This window comes from Amborella trichopoda, chromosome 11 (assembly GCF_054954075.1).
Source record: "Amborella trichopoda isolate Santa Cruz 75 chromosome 11, AtrichopodaSantaCruz75HAP2 v2.0, whole genome shotgun sequence".
Lineage (NCBI taxonomy): Eukaryota > Viridiplantae > Streptophyta > Magnoliopsida > Amborellales > Amborellaceae > Amborella > Amborella trichopoda.
In genome coordinates, this window is record NC_142346.1 from 39438584 (window position 1) to 39456361 (window position 17778).

A 17778-nucleotide genomic window follows, 5' to 3' on the forward strand; every position below is an offset into this window, starting at 1 on the left:
ATTAATATTTTCTACAAGGTTCCTGAGATGTGCCTTACTTTTACAATAGGTTGACACGTCTTTATTTTCTTTGACAAATGTTATATATATTTATTGAACTAATAAAGTTCCCCAAACGGGATTACATCATCATAAATAGAAAGCGAAGGCAAAGAAGCGTCCCCTTAACTAAAACATCCACTAAAGAGTTAGCTTCTCAAAAACATGAAAAAAAACAGTCAAGCCTTCCGCCAAGTCGAGAATATGTAGCCAAACTGATTTAAGCACCCATGGCACCCTTTGCTCTTTATGGCACCACCTAATGGCATTCATCGAGTCCCCCTCTATCACGCAATGGTCGTTCAAATTCTAGACATGTTATATGACCTTTTTTTTCTTTTTTAATTATTCAACCCGTAGTGACAAGAAAATCTACAATTTGGGGTAAATCAAAATTTTTTTTTAGATGAATAATAAGAAAATCTACAATGGTTGGGTCAATCAAATCCTCTTTAGGCTTGGTAAATATCAATTCAATTTGTACACAAAGACATAAGTACATAAAAGTTTCATAAATGAGGGTTGGCAATGACTTTTAATGTATAACAAATTGAACTATAGAAATTATTATCTATCTTACTTGCTTTAACTTACCCAAACATTATTTTGTTATAATTACCCTAGTCATTGTCAATCTTAAAACGTTTTGTGATAGCATAAAACTAGAAGGGTGTAGTTGTATAGGATTGCAATTGTAAACAATCGAATGAAGGTGCACCTCAATTTAGTATAAAAATTCTTAGGATGGTACAAGATTTTATTTTTATCTCTAATTATAAAATTTTAAACTTCAAGAATGGTTCAAATCAAGTAGATCTATAAATACGTGAAAATCTTGAAAATAGATGATCCAAATAATGTATATTTAGATGTACTATTTTTAAGACCTTTTTTAGGGGTAGTTTAATGGTAGGAATTAAACTTAAGATTAGCATTACCTGACATCAACTACTAAGCACTCTAAGCCCAAGCCCAATTCCAACTATTTTTAGTACTTGAATATCTTTTTTCCTCCATAACTGTATATCTATCAAAATCATAAATTGGATATTTTTTCAATATCCTTTTTTTTTTTTAACAATTAACCATTGCTTTTCATTGATAAAATGAGAACCTACACCAAGAGAAAAACAAACAAAACAACAAAAAGAAAGGGGGATAAGCATAAAGAGAAGTCCGAGGAGAGTCACACCGCGACACCCCTGGCGATAGCATTCGCACTTCCATTCCTCTCCTTGTGGACATGGACAAAGTGTACCTCCCTACTACAAAGGCAAAGTTAAATGCGGCCCTAGATATGAACCCACTACCAAGGGATAGAAGAAGGATGTATGCACCACCTAATAACATTGAGAGAATCTCCTTCAATGACCACCCTAAGGCAAGAGTTGTCTGACCCCATGAAAAAAAGGCCCAAAGCTCAACTTCATTGGCTGTGCACGGATGTAGATTACCGTGGTAGGACCAAATAGTACACTCCAAATTATCTCTAAGAAAACCCACATAATTGACAACCCGACCATCTTTCATCACACTGCCATCAAAGTTAAGCTTGACCCAACCAAAGGGTGGAGGAAACCAGCGACTATCCTTCAAGAATTTTCTTTTTTTCGAAGCAAAAAGCATATTAATTTTTTTTTCAACATCAAAATAATCCTTTTTGAAGGATTTTTAGAAGCACCTTCTTCTTTTTTGAAAAATGTTATGGAATTTTATTGATCAGAAAAGAATTAAATAAAGCTAAATAAATAAAACATCTGAAATCAGAAGCTATGCAAGTTTGCTCCTCTATTAACACAAGAGTCTGCGGGCTTAATTCTACATTTTAAGGTGTTAACCTTGTATAAACCTTTTTCCAAAATAAACCCTTTCCCTACTGAACTACTAAAAAGAAAATGTAAAAATAAACAAATTTATCAAAGGCAGTCATCATTAACCCAAAGTTAGGAAAAAGTTTACATAAGGTTGCAACCTTAAAATATAGAATCACATATGCACTTCAAAAATCTATCGAAAATATTATTTTAATGTTGGAAAAGCCCTCTAATCAATCATCTTGACAACGAGATCTATGAATATGAAAAAAAAAGTTTTTGAATCTCAGAAATAATGCATCTTGCAACACATTATCTAAACTGTCTATTTTCAAGATTTTCATATATTTATAGATCTACTTGATTTTAACCCTTTTTTAAATTTAAAAGTTTTTGATCAGGTATGAAAATAGATTTTAAGATAATACTATGAAATTTTTACAACAAAATTGTATGTTATGATAAAATTTTAAAATGCGCATTAATTGAATTGTTTAAGGTTGCAACCTTATAGACACCGCACCCTTTTAAAGTCATTGGTAACTTATATAATAGACCATGTCATGTTTGGGAAAGTCAAAGGCCATATAATTTCACGCGTATAATGTTGGATTCGTGACCGTTATATATCTATGCCATGTAGGCTACGAACTGTATTGTCATCATCCATCAATGAGCGGCAAAGCAATGGAAGATTATAACCATGCACCATCTTTTTTGCATCCACCCTTAAGAAAAAAGATTACACTTTTTTGACAAATATACCCCTTTCTACATAGGGAAAGGTTTTTATATTTTCCCTACAACACAAAAGATCTATGCTTCTCCTATCATCCAGTCGTCCAATTTTGATCGAGAGAGTCACTTACTGTTTGACCTTAGATCCGACGTCTCAAAGTATTTTATTTTTAGCTTTTTTTATACAAATTGTATGAATATGAAATTTAGTACGAGTCATCTTCTTATTGGGGCGCACCTATAAAAAAATATTAAAAATAAATTTTCGATAAAATATAATGACCAAAATATCCCTTGAAATTTTTAGAGGTATTTTGGTCATTTTATTTTATTAAAAATATTTTTTATATACATTTTTCGCTAGTGCGAGTTTAATTGAGGATTGGACACCCAAATTTGGGTGTCAAAATAATTTATAAAAAAAATTAAAAACAAAATAGTGTAGAGACAAGACATTGTAATTGGGACAATCTTAACCCTCCATTCAGAATGGACGGTTGGATAAGGGGAACCATATAAGTTTTGTACTATAGGGGAAGCATAGAAAGCTTGCCCTTCTAAATATACATGTCCCTTGGTTTTCCATCTCTATCGACATACATTGTGATGGATAGGCACACATTAATGAACTGTGTGTTGGATTGGTTGTGTCGAACAAGCTCCCAATCATATTTAAAGTCAGTCCAGCACATATTATATCGAATTGGTTACATTGTTTATAATGATGTAGGTCAGTCATAATGTGTGTTATACTGCCTTCAATAGGAATAAGGTGGTGTCGAACTGACTTTAATATGGACAAGCTAGTCTCCCAAATATTGAACTAGGCTAATTTCAATAAAGACAAAAAGAAAAAATACATGCTTAATAAAAGCTATTTTTTTCAAAAAAACTAATTTTTGGAAAAATTTATCTGTACCTCCATATTTTACACCCATTTTTCAAAAAACCCAAAGATTTTGAATAATTTTTACAGAATAAGGTCTTTAATTTTTCTATCTTCCAACCTCCTTAATTCCTTTGACCGCGTACTATTGACGTAAATAATTTGTGAAATGACTCCTACTTACTAAACCTCTCCATCTCTTTCTCTCGAAACTCCATCTCTACGTCACCTCTCTCTCTCAAACACCAGCTTCTAAATTGAAATGTTGGGGGCGCTAAAATTGGTGCACTAGCTTGTAGACCAGAGAAAGCTTGCATCGATGGCTGAAAAACTGGTGCATTAGATTGAAGAGTAGGGTTTTGAAACGATGGAGGTGGTGGGTTCACTAGTCTTTGAGCCATGAAGCTTGATAGACCTTGAGGTGGCTGAAAAACTGGTGCATTAGATTGAAGAGTAGGGTTTTGAAACGATGGAGGTGGTGGGTTCACTAGTCTTTGAGCCATGAAGCTTGATAGACCTTGAGGTGGAGGGCCCAAAGGATCAAAAGGCATCTGAGATTGAGGGAGAAGGAGAATTGAAGGTTGAAATCAGGGATCAGTCATGGTGGGCAGGCCAGGAGGGTGGGTCAAAAGCTTGGGCCATGGCTGGTCGACCCAAGAAAGGAGATCGATTGAGCACTGAATATGGAGAAACAAATGGTGGGTTTTGTTGACAAGGCTTATTAAAGCTCGGTGGTGGAGCTTTTCCATGGAAAAAAGGTTCTAAACCTGTAGAAGATGGTGTAATAACCGGAAGGGGGCAACAGGAAGAGGTCGATTAAAGCCTGAAACTAAAGAAACGAATTGTGGGTCTTGTCCAAAGACCTCAAGTTCATGATTTCCATGAAAAGAAGGCTCCGAAACAGTTGCAAAGGAAGTGTGAATTTGATATAGAGCCATGATTGGAGGTCGACTGAGCACTGAATTTGGACAAATAAATTGTGGGTTTTGCAGAGGGATGCCATTAAAGCTTGGAGGAGGAGGAGCTCGATTGAGCGGAGGCTCTAATGAAGCAGGATTTGTAGAAGAAATTGGAGGAGAAGAAAAGGGAAAGGCATGTCTTGTCTTATGTGAATCTAGGTTTCTCATATCCGATTGGAATGCAGAATTTGGCTCTCAAATCTTTTGAAAGGGAGAAGGGTTTCTGCAACTTACTTTGGTTATTAGAGAGAGAGAGTTTAGAGAGATAGATGAAGATGCTTGGGTATTTGAGAGAGAGAGAGAGAACTCTTAGAGGTTAATTGGTAAGTGGGAGTCATTTTACAAATTAAATTGTTCAGATAGATCGTACACGGAGGTTAGAGGATAGAAAATACAGAGACCTCATAAGACAAAAAATAATTTAAATCTATCGATCTCTAGAGAAATAGGGCGGGTACGAAGAAGTTCTCCGTTAATTTTTTACTTGGGTGTGGATGAAATATTGTTTTAATTAGGTGTGGATGGAAAAAAAGAAGTTGAGGCGTGGTATGAGAAATTATTGCGGTGTGCATGACTAGAAAGTTGAGTCAAGGGTTGTATATGTAATTTTTTATAATTTGTTTTTACTATTTGAGGAAAGGGCGTTGCGTACAGACGAAGAGTAAGCATCAAGTTGTGGTTTGCCTTCAAACTAATAAAGGTATAAAAGAGATTCAACATAGATACGGGATGTTCCTGCAGGTGGATTCTGTACAACGAATCTCTTGAGTAAAATAACTATTTTCTTATCGTTTTAGGCAAAATAGCTACTTTGGAGGATAACTTTTCTTCCAAATTTCTTGATTCATCTACATATGATATCACTAGGGTCATTATTTTTTAAAGAAAATTTTTTGAGTCCTTGTACACATACGGTCATCTCCTAGGTTCCTAACACTTGGGATCTAGAAATATTCACAGCATGAGCATTCTCCCATGGCGAAATTGACACATATTCAGGTATAGTACAAAACCTTTTAGCAAGACAAACCAAGATTAAGGATGGCAATAAGCTGAATAGTACAGCCGGGCTCAAAAAAACTAGGGCTTGGGTTAAGAAATGTGGCCTAGGGCTGGCCAACCATGGCCTGAGGTAGGGTAGGGCTGGGTCCGGCCTAAACAAAGTCTGGAAAAAGAGTGGCAGGAATGCAACTGCAGTTTGTATAGAGCCCGAGGCTCTAAAGAATCAGAGTAAAACGCACTTTCAAATAGTATCGATAAATATGATTTCAATCCTAAAAATCTTTGTGATACCTTTAAAATATATTTTTATTTTTAATTATAAAATTTAAAGCTTAAAAAATAGTGTAGATGATCCATTTAAGGATATTTGGGTATCAAAACAACTTCTTAAAAAAAGAAATTTTTGAGATGGGCTCTAATTTGATTGTTTAGAGCCTCGGCTTTGTGTAAACTTTTTTAGAGAGAGAGAGCGTGGAGTGATGCAGTATTTATTTATTTATTTTTGAATGTTGTGGGGAGATGCAGTATTGCAGCACTGGTCCTACATTGTTATGTTGTGTAGTGGTAAACAGAGACGTCAAAGCGAGGGAGGTGGCGTATTCGTTCATTGAAGACGTCAACCACTTAAACAACATGAAGGAAGAAGAAGAATATTGAGATTTGAAATTTGTCAAAAAAATAAAAGAATATAGAGAATTGAAAATAGAGAAAGATCGCTCAGTCCATGTTCAACCATTGACCATTTTTAATGAACCAATCTTCCTGATCCTCTTTCTCTTCTCTCACACCCTTTAGTCTCTCTCTGGAGGAGCAGCAGCAGAAGTCATGGCCACCACTGTCGAAATGGATTCAGGGGAGAAGCGTCTCTATGAGCTCGGCTACAAACAAGAGCTCAGAAGAAGAATGGTGAACTAATAGTTTCTCTCTCTCCCTCTGTCTTTCTCTCTATCTATATCTCCTATCTATCTGTTTTGAAGATGGGTCTTTATAGAAAAGAAATGAATTTGGTTAACATGGGCTTGCGGACAATCTTCGAAACAATCTTTTGCCATTATTTTCATAATGGGTCTGTACTGAAAAGAAGCAAATTTTGATTAACTTTCATGGCAGGCCCTCTCTCTCTCTCTCTCATATTTTTCTGGGAAACAACTAAATTTTGATTAACTTTCATTGCAGGCCCTCTCTCTCTCTCTCATATTTTTCTGGGAAACAACTAAATTTTGGTTAACTTTGGCTTGCAGACTCTCTTCAAAACGCTTGCCATTTCATTCTCAACGATGACACTTTTCACAGGGATTACACCCCTCTATGGTTCCAGTCTCCTCTACGCTGGACCCGCCAGCCTTGTATGGGGTTGGGTCGTGGTCTCTTTCTTCACCTTTTTTGTTGGGGTCGCCATGGCTGAGATCTGCTCCTCCTTTCCTGTGAGTTTCAGTACATTTCGACTGATATTATGTTCCTTTGCTCTAATTTTCTTTAGTATTCCCTGGATCCTACATCCATGGAACTTGCATTTCTTCAATTTATAAGGTTTTTGTAGGAAGCTTTAATGAAGCTTCAATCGTCCCCATCTATTTCAGTTTCTTTAATTGAATAATGGCGTTTGGTTCTTGTTATTTATCTTGTTAAGCTCAGCCAAATCAACTAGTAATTGATATAAAGAGTGCATAGACCAATTTCTCAATTGTAGATAACATGTAAATCTCTTATATATTGAGTGCTCTCAATTCATTCGATGTTGGTCATTCTGTGCCCTTGAGTAGCTGCAGATGTTAAAAAGCATGTGCTTGACGTGCCCAATTGGGAGAAAACTTTGAAGAAGATTTTTCTCTTTGGAAATATGATTTATATAGCTATGCAAAGGGTTTCTTCTCGGTGCCATCTTCTCACCTTCAAGAATGAGGATCTCCTAAGCTCTTTTCACAGTGTCATACAAACTATTTCTCAATGTCCTTCGGAGTGCTTTAGTTATTTTCCCAAGTTATTTGGAGTGGACAATGGACTGAAACTGAAACTACATGTAATGGTGGCATTTATTTTATGCCGTCTTGCAATTTTTGACTTTACTATTCATTTTTTCAAGGGAATTTATATCTCTATCATTTTAGCTTTCCATTTATATGAAACAAATTCAGCATTTGGTCATGATACTGCTACAGAATTCAACTCCGAAATGCTATCAAGTGTTACTTCTATTCATCTATATGATATAGACACAGTCACATACATAATTACATGCACACACACAAAGTTACACACATATGCACATGTAGATTATGTATCTATAAAGTACAGATTGATAGAAAAAATAAATAGGACATGTTAATACTATCTTATTTTTGTATGTACAATGTTTGGATTTCCTAGATATGGTTTTGTATTGACATTTATTCATGTTGGTCTGAATTGGATGTCTTGAACAGACTACTGGTTCTTTGTACTTTTGGGCTGCTCATTTAGCTGGACCGAAATGGGGTCCATTTGCATCTTGGTGTTGTGCTTGGTTGGAGACCATTGGCCTGATTGCTGGAATAGGGACACAGGTATGTTGCTCTTTTCCTTTTGGCACGGATACTATTGGCATGCTTGTTAAGGGATGACATTTATTCTTAACAAGGTAATCTTTTACACCAGAAAAATGGTATTCCTTTACGATCTAGATATTTCCCCTTTCTAATGCGATCATTGAAGTTCTCTGATAACGAATCCAAAATTTGTTCTACTGGGTTATCTTTTTCATATCACCAACCATGGTTTTGATATCATTTATGTGTAGTGAAAATGGCTAATGTTGAGTTCCGTTGCAAGTCCTTGAATGTTAATCATCTTTCTAGTCGAGCCATGGCTAAAATTCAATGGACCCTTTTATTTTTATAATTCAGTATTCCAGTCAGAGAATGGTGTGACCATGTAAAGCACTTAATTGGATGATATTCATGCTTACATGTGGCTGTGATTGTATAAAGGATTCAAGTGATTATGTTTCACTATGTTTGACTTAGATCTCCTGACCGAACAAAGTCTTTGTGGCTTTGCTTTTCTGAATGTGCTAGTGGCGAAAGCATGTACTCTGTTTCTCTTCATTTACTTCACACTGAGAAAATCTCTTCTAACTAACTCTATAATTTCTTTTCCTATTTGACAGGCTTATGCAGGCTCTCAAACATTGCAGAGTATTATCTTAATATGCAGTGGCACAAACAAAAATGGAGGTTATTTTGCTCCTCGTGGGGTATTCTTATGTATGTATATGGGGCTTACTATTATATGGGCAATACTTAATACCTTTGCTTTGGATGTCATTGCCTTCCTCGACATTATTTCCATGTGGTGGCAGGTACAACTCCAATTTTATCTAGGACATGATGTGCTTCACATGATCTTTTCTTGCATTTATAAGAGAAGGCTCCAGTAAATGCTCATAACTTGCACAAGTTTAACACCTTGCATTTGGCTTGGGTCTCTGCCCGATCTCCAGCCAAGTTGTTTCAGTAGGACTCTGTAAATGCTCATAACTAACAGCAGAGTTTTTGAAAGAATGACAAAGAATATTAAGAATTAGTAAGACTCGTTCAAGTCTTGAAAACTCAGCTTGTGCACTAGCTAGGTTCACTCAAGTGAGTCTCAATTCTCAAGTCTTATTCCTAAATTACTAAACAATGCTTTTGGGCCATGATCATGGAAGCGAGTTTCCTGAATTATATGCATTAGGCTTGAGGGTTTTCTCCCTTTCCATAGCACCGATATACTCTAGAAGAGAGATATGGAGATCGGGCAAAGATATTCTAGGTTCCTTGTGACATACTGCTAGGAAGCTAAGAAGTAAGCAGTGTAGCATACATTCTTTTGCTATTTGCAAGTTTTAAGGCCTTTTGTCAACCTTGAGCACATCCTTGAAGCTTGTAAGTTTGCGATTAATCATTTCCATGTCATTTCTTTCCTCGTTCAATAAATATTTCTTACCAAAAACCCAGGCCAGCACCATTGGCCATTTCTTGGGTCTCCTGATTTTAATTGCTACTGACAAACCACATGACCTTTTATCAATTGTCTTTTATGCATCAACTCGTTTGAGTTCTTGGACAGCCAAAAAGCTCTCATCCTTTAATTTCCTCTTTGTACTAGTTTGCATTTGATGTAAATTTGAACTGTTTTGATTTATATGTTGTTTTTTTTTTCAGTTACATCTTTTTTAGGAAAAAACAGCTACAATTTATAGAACAAAATAGTTATTTAGCATATTCCTGCGTGCTTTATTGCATTCTGCTATTCTTTAATCTTGCCTTCTTCATCTTCCGCTGTTTTTCGCATGTGGGTTGAATTATTGAAGTTTTGTTGTGGTTTCATATGGTGTTCAGGTTATTGGAGGCTCGGTTATTGTCATAATGCTTCCTCTAGTAGCAAATACTACTCAGACTGCTTCCTATGTATTCACATATTTTAAGACATCACCAGAGTCAACTGGAATAAGAAGCAAACCATATGCTGTCATTCTATCTTTTCTTGTCAGTCAATACTCCCTTTATGGCTATGATGCAGCTGCACATCTCACTGAGGAAACAATAGGTGCAGACAGAAATGGTCCAATAGCAATTCTTTCCAGTATTGCGATGATCTCAGTGTTTGGGTGGGCATATATTTTAGCTCTTACCTTTAGTATTCAGGTATTCTTTTAATAATAATTGGATATTTTTCCCCTACATTCAGATTTCGATTAACGGTATTCTTTATGTAAACTGTTGCAGGAATTTACTAATTAATATTGCCTTGGTTTTCCCGTTTCAAACAGGACCCCAGCTACTTGTATGATACAGCCAATGAAACAGCTGGTGCATTTGTACCAGCACAAATATTATATGATGCATTTTATGGGAGATTTCATAATTCAAGTGGGGCCATAGTGTTATTGTTCGTGATCTGGGGTTCGTTTTTCTTTGGCGGCCTTTCAATCACGACCAGTGCAGCCCGAGTGGTAAGCAGAAAAAACCACCTCCTTAAGTCTGGCTTGACCCCATGAGTAAATAGCTTAGAAACCAGTGCCTGTATAAAATCACCAAGGTATTAATAAAACTCCAAAAATGTATAAAATGCACCGTGTTCCTGGCTGAGCTTGGTAGAGATTGACTCTACCTGGAGAATACCTTGATAGGACCAACTACTGTCTTTCTGCACTGTATGTCAGCAGAAATGGACGGTGTTTGCCCTTTAGACTACCGTCATACTCCACTGGTCTATGGCAATCCTTCCCAATTAAGATTGCCTTTATTTTTGTCTTCATAGGCATCCATCTGCACTGTCATTCTGCACTGTATGTCAGCAGAAATGGATGGTGTTTGCGCTTTAGACTACCATCACACTCCACTGGCCTATGGCAATCCTTCCCAATTGAGATGCCTCTATTTTTGTCTTCATAGGCTTCCATTCTCCTGCTTTTATCATCATAAAACTCTTATGTGCCACAGGTCTACGCTCTCTCTAGGGATGGTGGAATTCCATTATCTTCTGTGTGGCGCAGGTTACACCCAAAATACAAGGTCCCGACTAACGCAGTTTGGTTATGTGCGGCCTTCTGCATATTGCTTGGACTTCCAATATTGAAAGTTAATGTGGTCTTCACTGCCATAACTTCTATTTGTACAATTGGTTGGGTTGGGGGTTATGCTATTCCCATCTTTGCCAGGATGGTCATGGAAGAAAAAAATTTCAAAGCTGGTCCCTTTTATTTGGGCCGTGCAAGGAGGCCCGTTTGCTTGATAGCATTCCTTTGGATCTGCTACACATGCTCAATTTTCTTGTTACCGACTTTGTATCCTCTCAAGTGGGACAATTTCAACTATGCACCAATTGCTTTGGGTGTGGTTTTGGGGATCGTACTGCTTTGGTGGTTGTTGGATGCAAGAAAATGGTTCAAGGGACCCGTCAGGAATGTTGAAATCCAGAACGGAAAAGTTCTGGATTTGTAATTGACACAAAGCTGCTTCTACTGATTGAGAAAGGACTATTCCCTTTCTAGCTGGGTAAGTGTGGGGATCTAATGCATTTCTTATGTATCTAATGCATTTCTTACAATGTATGGTTAAGATTAAAATTTCAGCTCCAATCTATATAACTTAAGAAATAGCCTCAAGAAAAAATCAATTTTCAACCACACAAGTATGCCAGAAAAGATAAATACATAACGATATCAAAAATTCATCATGAAGATCTTATAAAAGACAGATGAACGAAGAGAGAGTGGGAGAGAGTGAAGACAAACTTATAGCACACCAACATTTATAAATTCACTAATAATTGCGACGTCTATGCAGCCCATATTTGCGTTGCAATTTCGTCCCTTAATTGTACCCAAAAATTATAGTCAGCTCTACTTTGGGAATTCAGCTACTCAAGTTCCTTCCTTTCTTCATCCTCTTCAATGTCTTCTTCTTCCTCTCTTGGTTTTATCTCGATATCTATTCTCACTTGCCTAAGAACTCTACGTTGAAAACATATTTCATCGACAGAGCTCTGTGCTCTCCTCAATCTAATATAGTTGTGCAAAATACAGGTGGCATTTACAATATCTTGACCTGTATTGCAATTGGGTATTGAACTTGGGACTTTAAGATGGGAGACCTCGCTTTCCAAATTCCGAAGGTGCGCTCCAGGACATTTTTAAATGATGAATGCCGATGATTATATAGCTCTTGTGGCGTCCTTGGATTTCTCCTTCTCTAGGTCTCACTAAGGTGATACTTTGGCTACCGATCTGGGGAAATGAATCCACATGTAGTGGGGTAACTTGCATCCACAATGTAATACTTTCTTACACCAAATATGGACAACATATCAGTATCTATCATTCGCAACTTGTAATGAAGAATAACTCAAACAGTATTACCTTGAGGCACTGGTAATAGATGCATATCCCTCTCAATTGCATAACATAGAATTCTAGAGTCCGCCGCAAAACCTTTCTAACCCACTAGCACATATGTGAAATACATGTCAAGTTAACTGTAGCCAAAATATTATGAGATAGCTCCCTCTTCCGATTACGATATCATTTTTGCTGGGAAGTGGGAACCCAAGCAGGAATGTGGGTCCCATCCAGCTCTCCAACATAATCCTAAGAAGACATGCCCTTGTAAGCAATGATAAAGAATACCATCATCATTTTTTAAATATAAGATGATCTACACAATGTTCACCTTGAAAATTGGGAAGAATTTCTTCTTCTTTCTGATTGCGTCATGTGTTTCACTTGGGGCAAGGATGATAAACTATGGGGCCAGTCCCAATATTGTATTTAGGACTTTGTTGACGTAATAACTAATAGTCTGTTGAAATTGAATTTGCATCACCCTAGTACACTCATTATGTGCAACTGTGTACAGGAATATGGCAACTTGTTCCTCTACCATCATGTACTGTGAATTATGAAGTGGATTGCCTTATTTTGAAATTCTACACAAGCCTAGAAAGGCATTCATATCCATCCGCAACAAATTGAAACAATTGTTCTGATGGGACTCAAGTAAATATAAAATAAATACAGCATCAGTGAAATAACAAGTGTGAACTAGATTCCTTGGTATCAAGAATTGGTAATAATATCATACACAACACAAGGTGGCTACATATGCAACATAATATCTGATATAGATGTCATATAGATCAGATGGATCCATATTGACGGTCAAATCCTTAACGGAACCATTCAACAAATACTCCAAAACGACAATAGGGAATTATAAATCGAGCACATAATATCCAATCAACCATCATCCACATAAAAATTCACAAATAGAAGGAAATTAAAAATCAATCACATAAACACCTACATTAACCACCATCCACATAAATATCAACAATTTCACAAATAGAAGGAAAAAATACAGTCATCCATACAATCAACCACAAAGTCAAGAGGAAACTATAAACCAACTACATAAGACTTGCAAACCAACCATCTTCTACATACAAGTTATGAAAGACATTTAAAGTTCCCTCCCTAATATAACAGGGATTCAAGAGCCAGAGTTCAAAAAACAAGCAACCTATGAAACTAATCATGGGGGACATGCGTTTGGAACCACATTTTACAATACTACGGATCGATGGATAAAAAAATTCAAGCGTTCATAGGATCTACAAACAAGTCCACAGCCTTGATGTGATCCATGCCATCATCCTTATAAACATCAGCAACTGCTTCCATGCATCGTGTCTGGAAGAGGAATAAATGATCCAACATCCGATCCACTGAAGACGATAGTGAACCAACAGCAGCAACCCATTGATGACCAACTGAAATGGCATCTTGCCTTTGAGCGGACCCCCTTGCTCTTGAAGATTGACCTTCATTCCTCTTCCTTTTAGAAGTGCAAACACTTCTTGTGGAAGCATATGACATTTTAATCGCTAAAAGGTCTAGAAAACCATGAAACTCATGAGCTAAAAGACACCTAACTTCCTAGCTTCCAGAAAGCATGACAAAATACCATATAGACAAAATACCATATATGAACATATATGGAGAACAATCTAACTCAGTGTGTATATGAACATATATGGAGAACAAGCTAACTTAGCACAATTCACCTAAAAGTGAGAGGTATCATATAGTCAACAAGAGAAAAAAAACCAACAAAAAAAATGGAAAATATAGCATATACACAACCTGCAAATGCAAAAAAAATTGTTTTACAGATAAGCAAACGCAAAAACAAAGATAATATTTTACCCACTGAAGGGAACTTGAAACTATGGTTCAGAACTAGAGGGATATACTATTAGAGCCAGAAACAAATAACTTGCACTCACTGAAGAACACTTGAAAGTATAGTTCAGAAGTAGGCGAAAACAAAAGCCAAAAAAAAACAGATCCACAGATTTTTAGATAGAGAATAAGAACTGCATCTAAAAAAGGATCACCGAGAGAAAGAATAACAAGAGATCATAAATATAGAGAGAGATATAAAATGAATTTCTCCACCTATTGAAGAGACATTTTCTCTAAAGCCAATCTATGACCAAGTAGAAGCATTTCATAAGCAAGGATGTTACAAATTGAGTGCATTTCATAAGCAAGGATGTTACAAGTAATGTGCACTAATAAACAAGGATGTTACAGATTCAAAGCATTTCGTAAGCACATACACAAAATTACATATTCAGAACATTTCATAAGCAAGGATGTTACAAGTGATGTGCACTAATAAACTACTTCGAATTAAAACAAGTTATGCACTGAAGTCCATTTGATTCTCAGAAAGATATTCACTTTCTACACTAGGCAAATTAACTGCATTTGAAACCTCTATTTTGAATCAAGCAATTTGCACATTCTATAAAATATTAATAGAGATAGAAGAACTTGGCAATGGATCACTAGTCACGAGTTTCACAATTTCATTAGCAAGGATGCTACAGATTCAGAGAATTTCATAAGCACATAAGCTTGTGAACTTTGGTGATTTCACATGAAATATAGTCCCGCAAGTGATATAACGCAGAGGCACTAGTTATAATTCAGCAACCTAGTAAAAAAACACACTCTTTGCACCAAGATAAAGAGCAGCTCCATTTCAATCCTTTTCATTCTTCCTCTCAATTTCAAAGAACAAACAGAAGTGAACTTTTAACTACCAAAAAAATCACATTTTACATTTCGACTTTTGCAAAGATTCATCATCCTTGTACTCGAAGACCACAGAAGTAGCGATAATGGCAGCTTCTTATTCTAACCCAAAGAAAAAGAAATTTTTTTTTTATTGAGCATTCCTCTCACAATTTCTTCGATTTATTATACAGAGATGCATAGAGATTTAGAAATTTACATACATATAAGCCACTAATTCTTGACGGAAGCACTTCTTCTGAGAATTAATAAATTTCCTTGATATGCTCAAGAATCTATACAAAAATACCACATAACAAAAAAATCACTAGAAAATTCCTACAAAAAACACCAGAAAACATAAAATCAAAAGTATACCTGATGCTTGAGCATTTGGTCGATTGGATACTTTCTGGTTTAATCAAACTCAAATTTCTTCAATATTAGCACTTTGAGAGACAGGTTCCTTCAAGGGATTAGAATCCGAGGTTTTTTGTTTTGGGAGTTTTTCTTTTTTCTTTTTTTTCTCCAAAGGGATTTTGTAGTGGGAGAGAGAGAACTTAGGCTCTAAATTAAGAGCAGAGGAAAAAACAGAGAGAGCTTGGCCTCTTCTCCATGCATCTAACATCATCAATGTTGATTTACCCCCAAAAACCTGAGACTCCTGCTGTAACCTCTAAGCCATTATATTCAACCAAATTCTGATTTATCTGCCTTCACCCTGGGATTTTTTTGTTCATTTTCTCTTTTATTTCGTCCACTTCCAGGTGGATGTTGCTTGTTCATTTTCTCTGTTATTTCGGACTTGAGCACACAGTACAAATTTTCGAGCTTCAATGGAGATGGCCTATGAGGTCCAAAACACATGGCAAGTACAATCCGTCTTACCTTACCTTATCCTTTTTTTTTTTTTTTTTTTTTTTTTTTTTTTTTTTTTTTTTTTTTTTTTTTTTTTTTTTTTTTTTTTTTTTTTTTTTTATGAAATGAAACCATTCGTATCTGGGGATCGTATATATCAAGCCTATTTACCTTTAATATAAGTGGCTCACAATTCTTTACAACTATTTGACGTAAAATTGTAGCTAGTATGTGAATTGATGTAAAATTGTAGCTAGTATGTGAAAAACATTCGTTTGAAGATTGAGCTTGGTCAATGGAATAAATATAATCATCCAATTTCACATCCAATGATCATGATGAATGTTACCACGATTGTATTAAAGGTAAATGATAACATTCTATATTTTCCCTTATCTTTGAGAGAAAAAATTTATATAGAACTGAAGCTTTAAACAATCAAATTAGAGGCTACTTCAAAACTTTCACTATAAGAGGTTGTTTTGATGCCCAAATATCCTCAAATTGATCATCTCGACATCAAGATGCATGGACATGAAAAAAAAAAAGATTTCAAGTTTTAGAAATAGTGTATTTTGTAAGACATTTTTGGAACGTCAATTTTAAAGATTTTCAACTTTTCACAGATATCTCGATCTACACTATTTTTGAAGCTTTAAAATTTATAAATAAATATAAAAATGTATTTTAAGGTTATCAAAAAGATTTTCAGTATTGAAACCACATTCTTCGACGCTATTTGAAGGTAGGCTCTAATTGGATTGTTTAGAGCCTAGGCTCTATACAAATGGCACCCTTAGTTGGCTATAGAAGAAAAGTCACAATTACTTACAACCATCTGATGTGAAATCTGATGGCTTGGGTGTATTACAATGTTTAAAAAAATTTCTTTTAAATTTTGAATTAATAAATGATGCCACCCAATTTCACATCCATCAAGATTAATTGTAACGACCCTTTTTCCTCTATTTTTAAAGTTAAGGAGTCATGTATGGAGCTAGGAGAGAGGGAGACTTGGTTGAAAGGGAGTCCGCATACCTAGTGGAGAATGGCATGCAGAATCAGCTTGCCTACCTGAATACTCTCTCTCTCTCTCTCTCTCTCTCGAAAGTCACCCCAAATTTCGATAGAATTTTTATTACCTTTATTTTTTACTTTAAATTACCTTTTTAATTTAAAAGTAATCTAGAATCCTTTATTTGAAGAAAAAACTTTATATGAGGGCGAGGCCAAAAACAATCAAACTAAAGCGCACCTCAAAAATTCACTAGAATAAATTATTTTAATGCAAAAAATCTTTAAATTGATCAACTTTTTTTTTTGGTTAATTTAATGGGGATAACGAGTCCTAAACCGTTTTTTGAAATCGTTAGTGATTTTTCAATGCGTTTGGTGAGAATGGAAGCCTAGACATTAACTGGAGCACAAGTGGTGCTACCACCTCGATGTACGGACATGAAAAAGAAAGGTTTCAAGTCTTGGAAATAGTACATCTTGTAATGCATTTCTTGACCGTCAATTGTCAAGATTTTTAAGCGTTCAATCTACACTATTTTTAAAATTTTAAATTTTATAATTAGAGATGAAAATAAATTTTTAGACCATCACAAAGATTTCCAGTATTAAAACATCTTTCGACTCCATTTGAAGGCGCACATGCCTTTGATAGTTTAGGGACTCGGCCTTATATAAACTACAAATTTAAATCCCCATTGCGAATTAGAATGAGATTAGTCATTAAGGGGCTTATGCCTCTCAACAAAGGGAACCGTCATAGATTTTCATCAAACTATTATGGAACAAATCTTCTCTCTATTCAATAAATTGTTTCCAGTTGACCTAAATTTTTTACTACAATTAAGTAGGTCTCTTGATTCCTCA

General features: G+C 35.7%; 1 protein-coding gene and 1 long non-coding RNA gene across 3 annotated transcripts; one reads left to right on the forward strand and one right to left on the reverse strand.

Annotated features, from left to right (window-relative positions):
* Positions 1-5079: 5079 nt before the first annotated feature.
* On the forward strand, positions 5080-12309 carry LOC18436890 (amino-acid permease BAT1 homolog). 2 transcript variants are annotated; one of them, XR_002281397.2, is made up of 8 exons: positions 5087-6344; positions 6680-6862; positions 7862-7981; positions 8584-8775; positions 9797-10102; positions 10228-10410; positions 10901-11455; positions 11986-12309. XR_002281397.2 is itself a non-coding variant. In XM_020668938.2 (7 exons), exons 1-7 carry the CDS (start codon positions 6264-6266, stop codon positions 11399-11401), a joined length of 1566 nt encoding a protein of 521 aa, XP_020524597.1. In that variant the 5' UTR covers positions 5080-6263; the 3' UTR covers positions 11402-11556. The 2 variants fall into 2 exon arrangements, 1 of the variants encoding a protein (XP_020524597.1); XM_020668938.2 differs by lacking the exon at positions 11986-12309 and having other exon boundaries at positions 5080-6344; positions 10901-11556.
* A 953-nt stretch (positions 12310-13262) lies between these two features.
* Positions 13263-15696, reverse strand: LOC105420855 (uncharacterized). Its single transcript, XR_966754.3, has 2 exons — positions 15418-15696; positions 13263-13850 (listed from the first exon to the last, which is right to left on the reverse strand). It is a non-coding gene; the product is annotated as an uncharacterized LOC105420855 (long non-coding RNA).
* Between the last annotated feature and the right edge of the window lie 2082 nt (positions 15697-17778).

Bases quoted from the DNA above. Each gene is read 5' to 3' on its own strand.
- LOC18436890 (XM_020668938.2), top strand. From the start codon at position 6,264: ATGGCCACCACTGTCGAAATGGATTCAGGGGAGAAGCGTCTCTATGAG. The intron at 6,345-6,679 runs GTGAACTAATAG...TTTGGCTTGCAG, and splicing joins AAGAGCTCAGAAGAAGAATG to ACTCTCTTCAAAACGCTTGC. The intron at 8,776-9,796 runs GTACAACTCCAA...TATGGTGTTCAG, and splicing joins TTATTTCCATGTGGTGGCAG to GTTATTGGAGGCTCGGTTAT.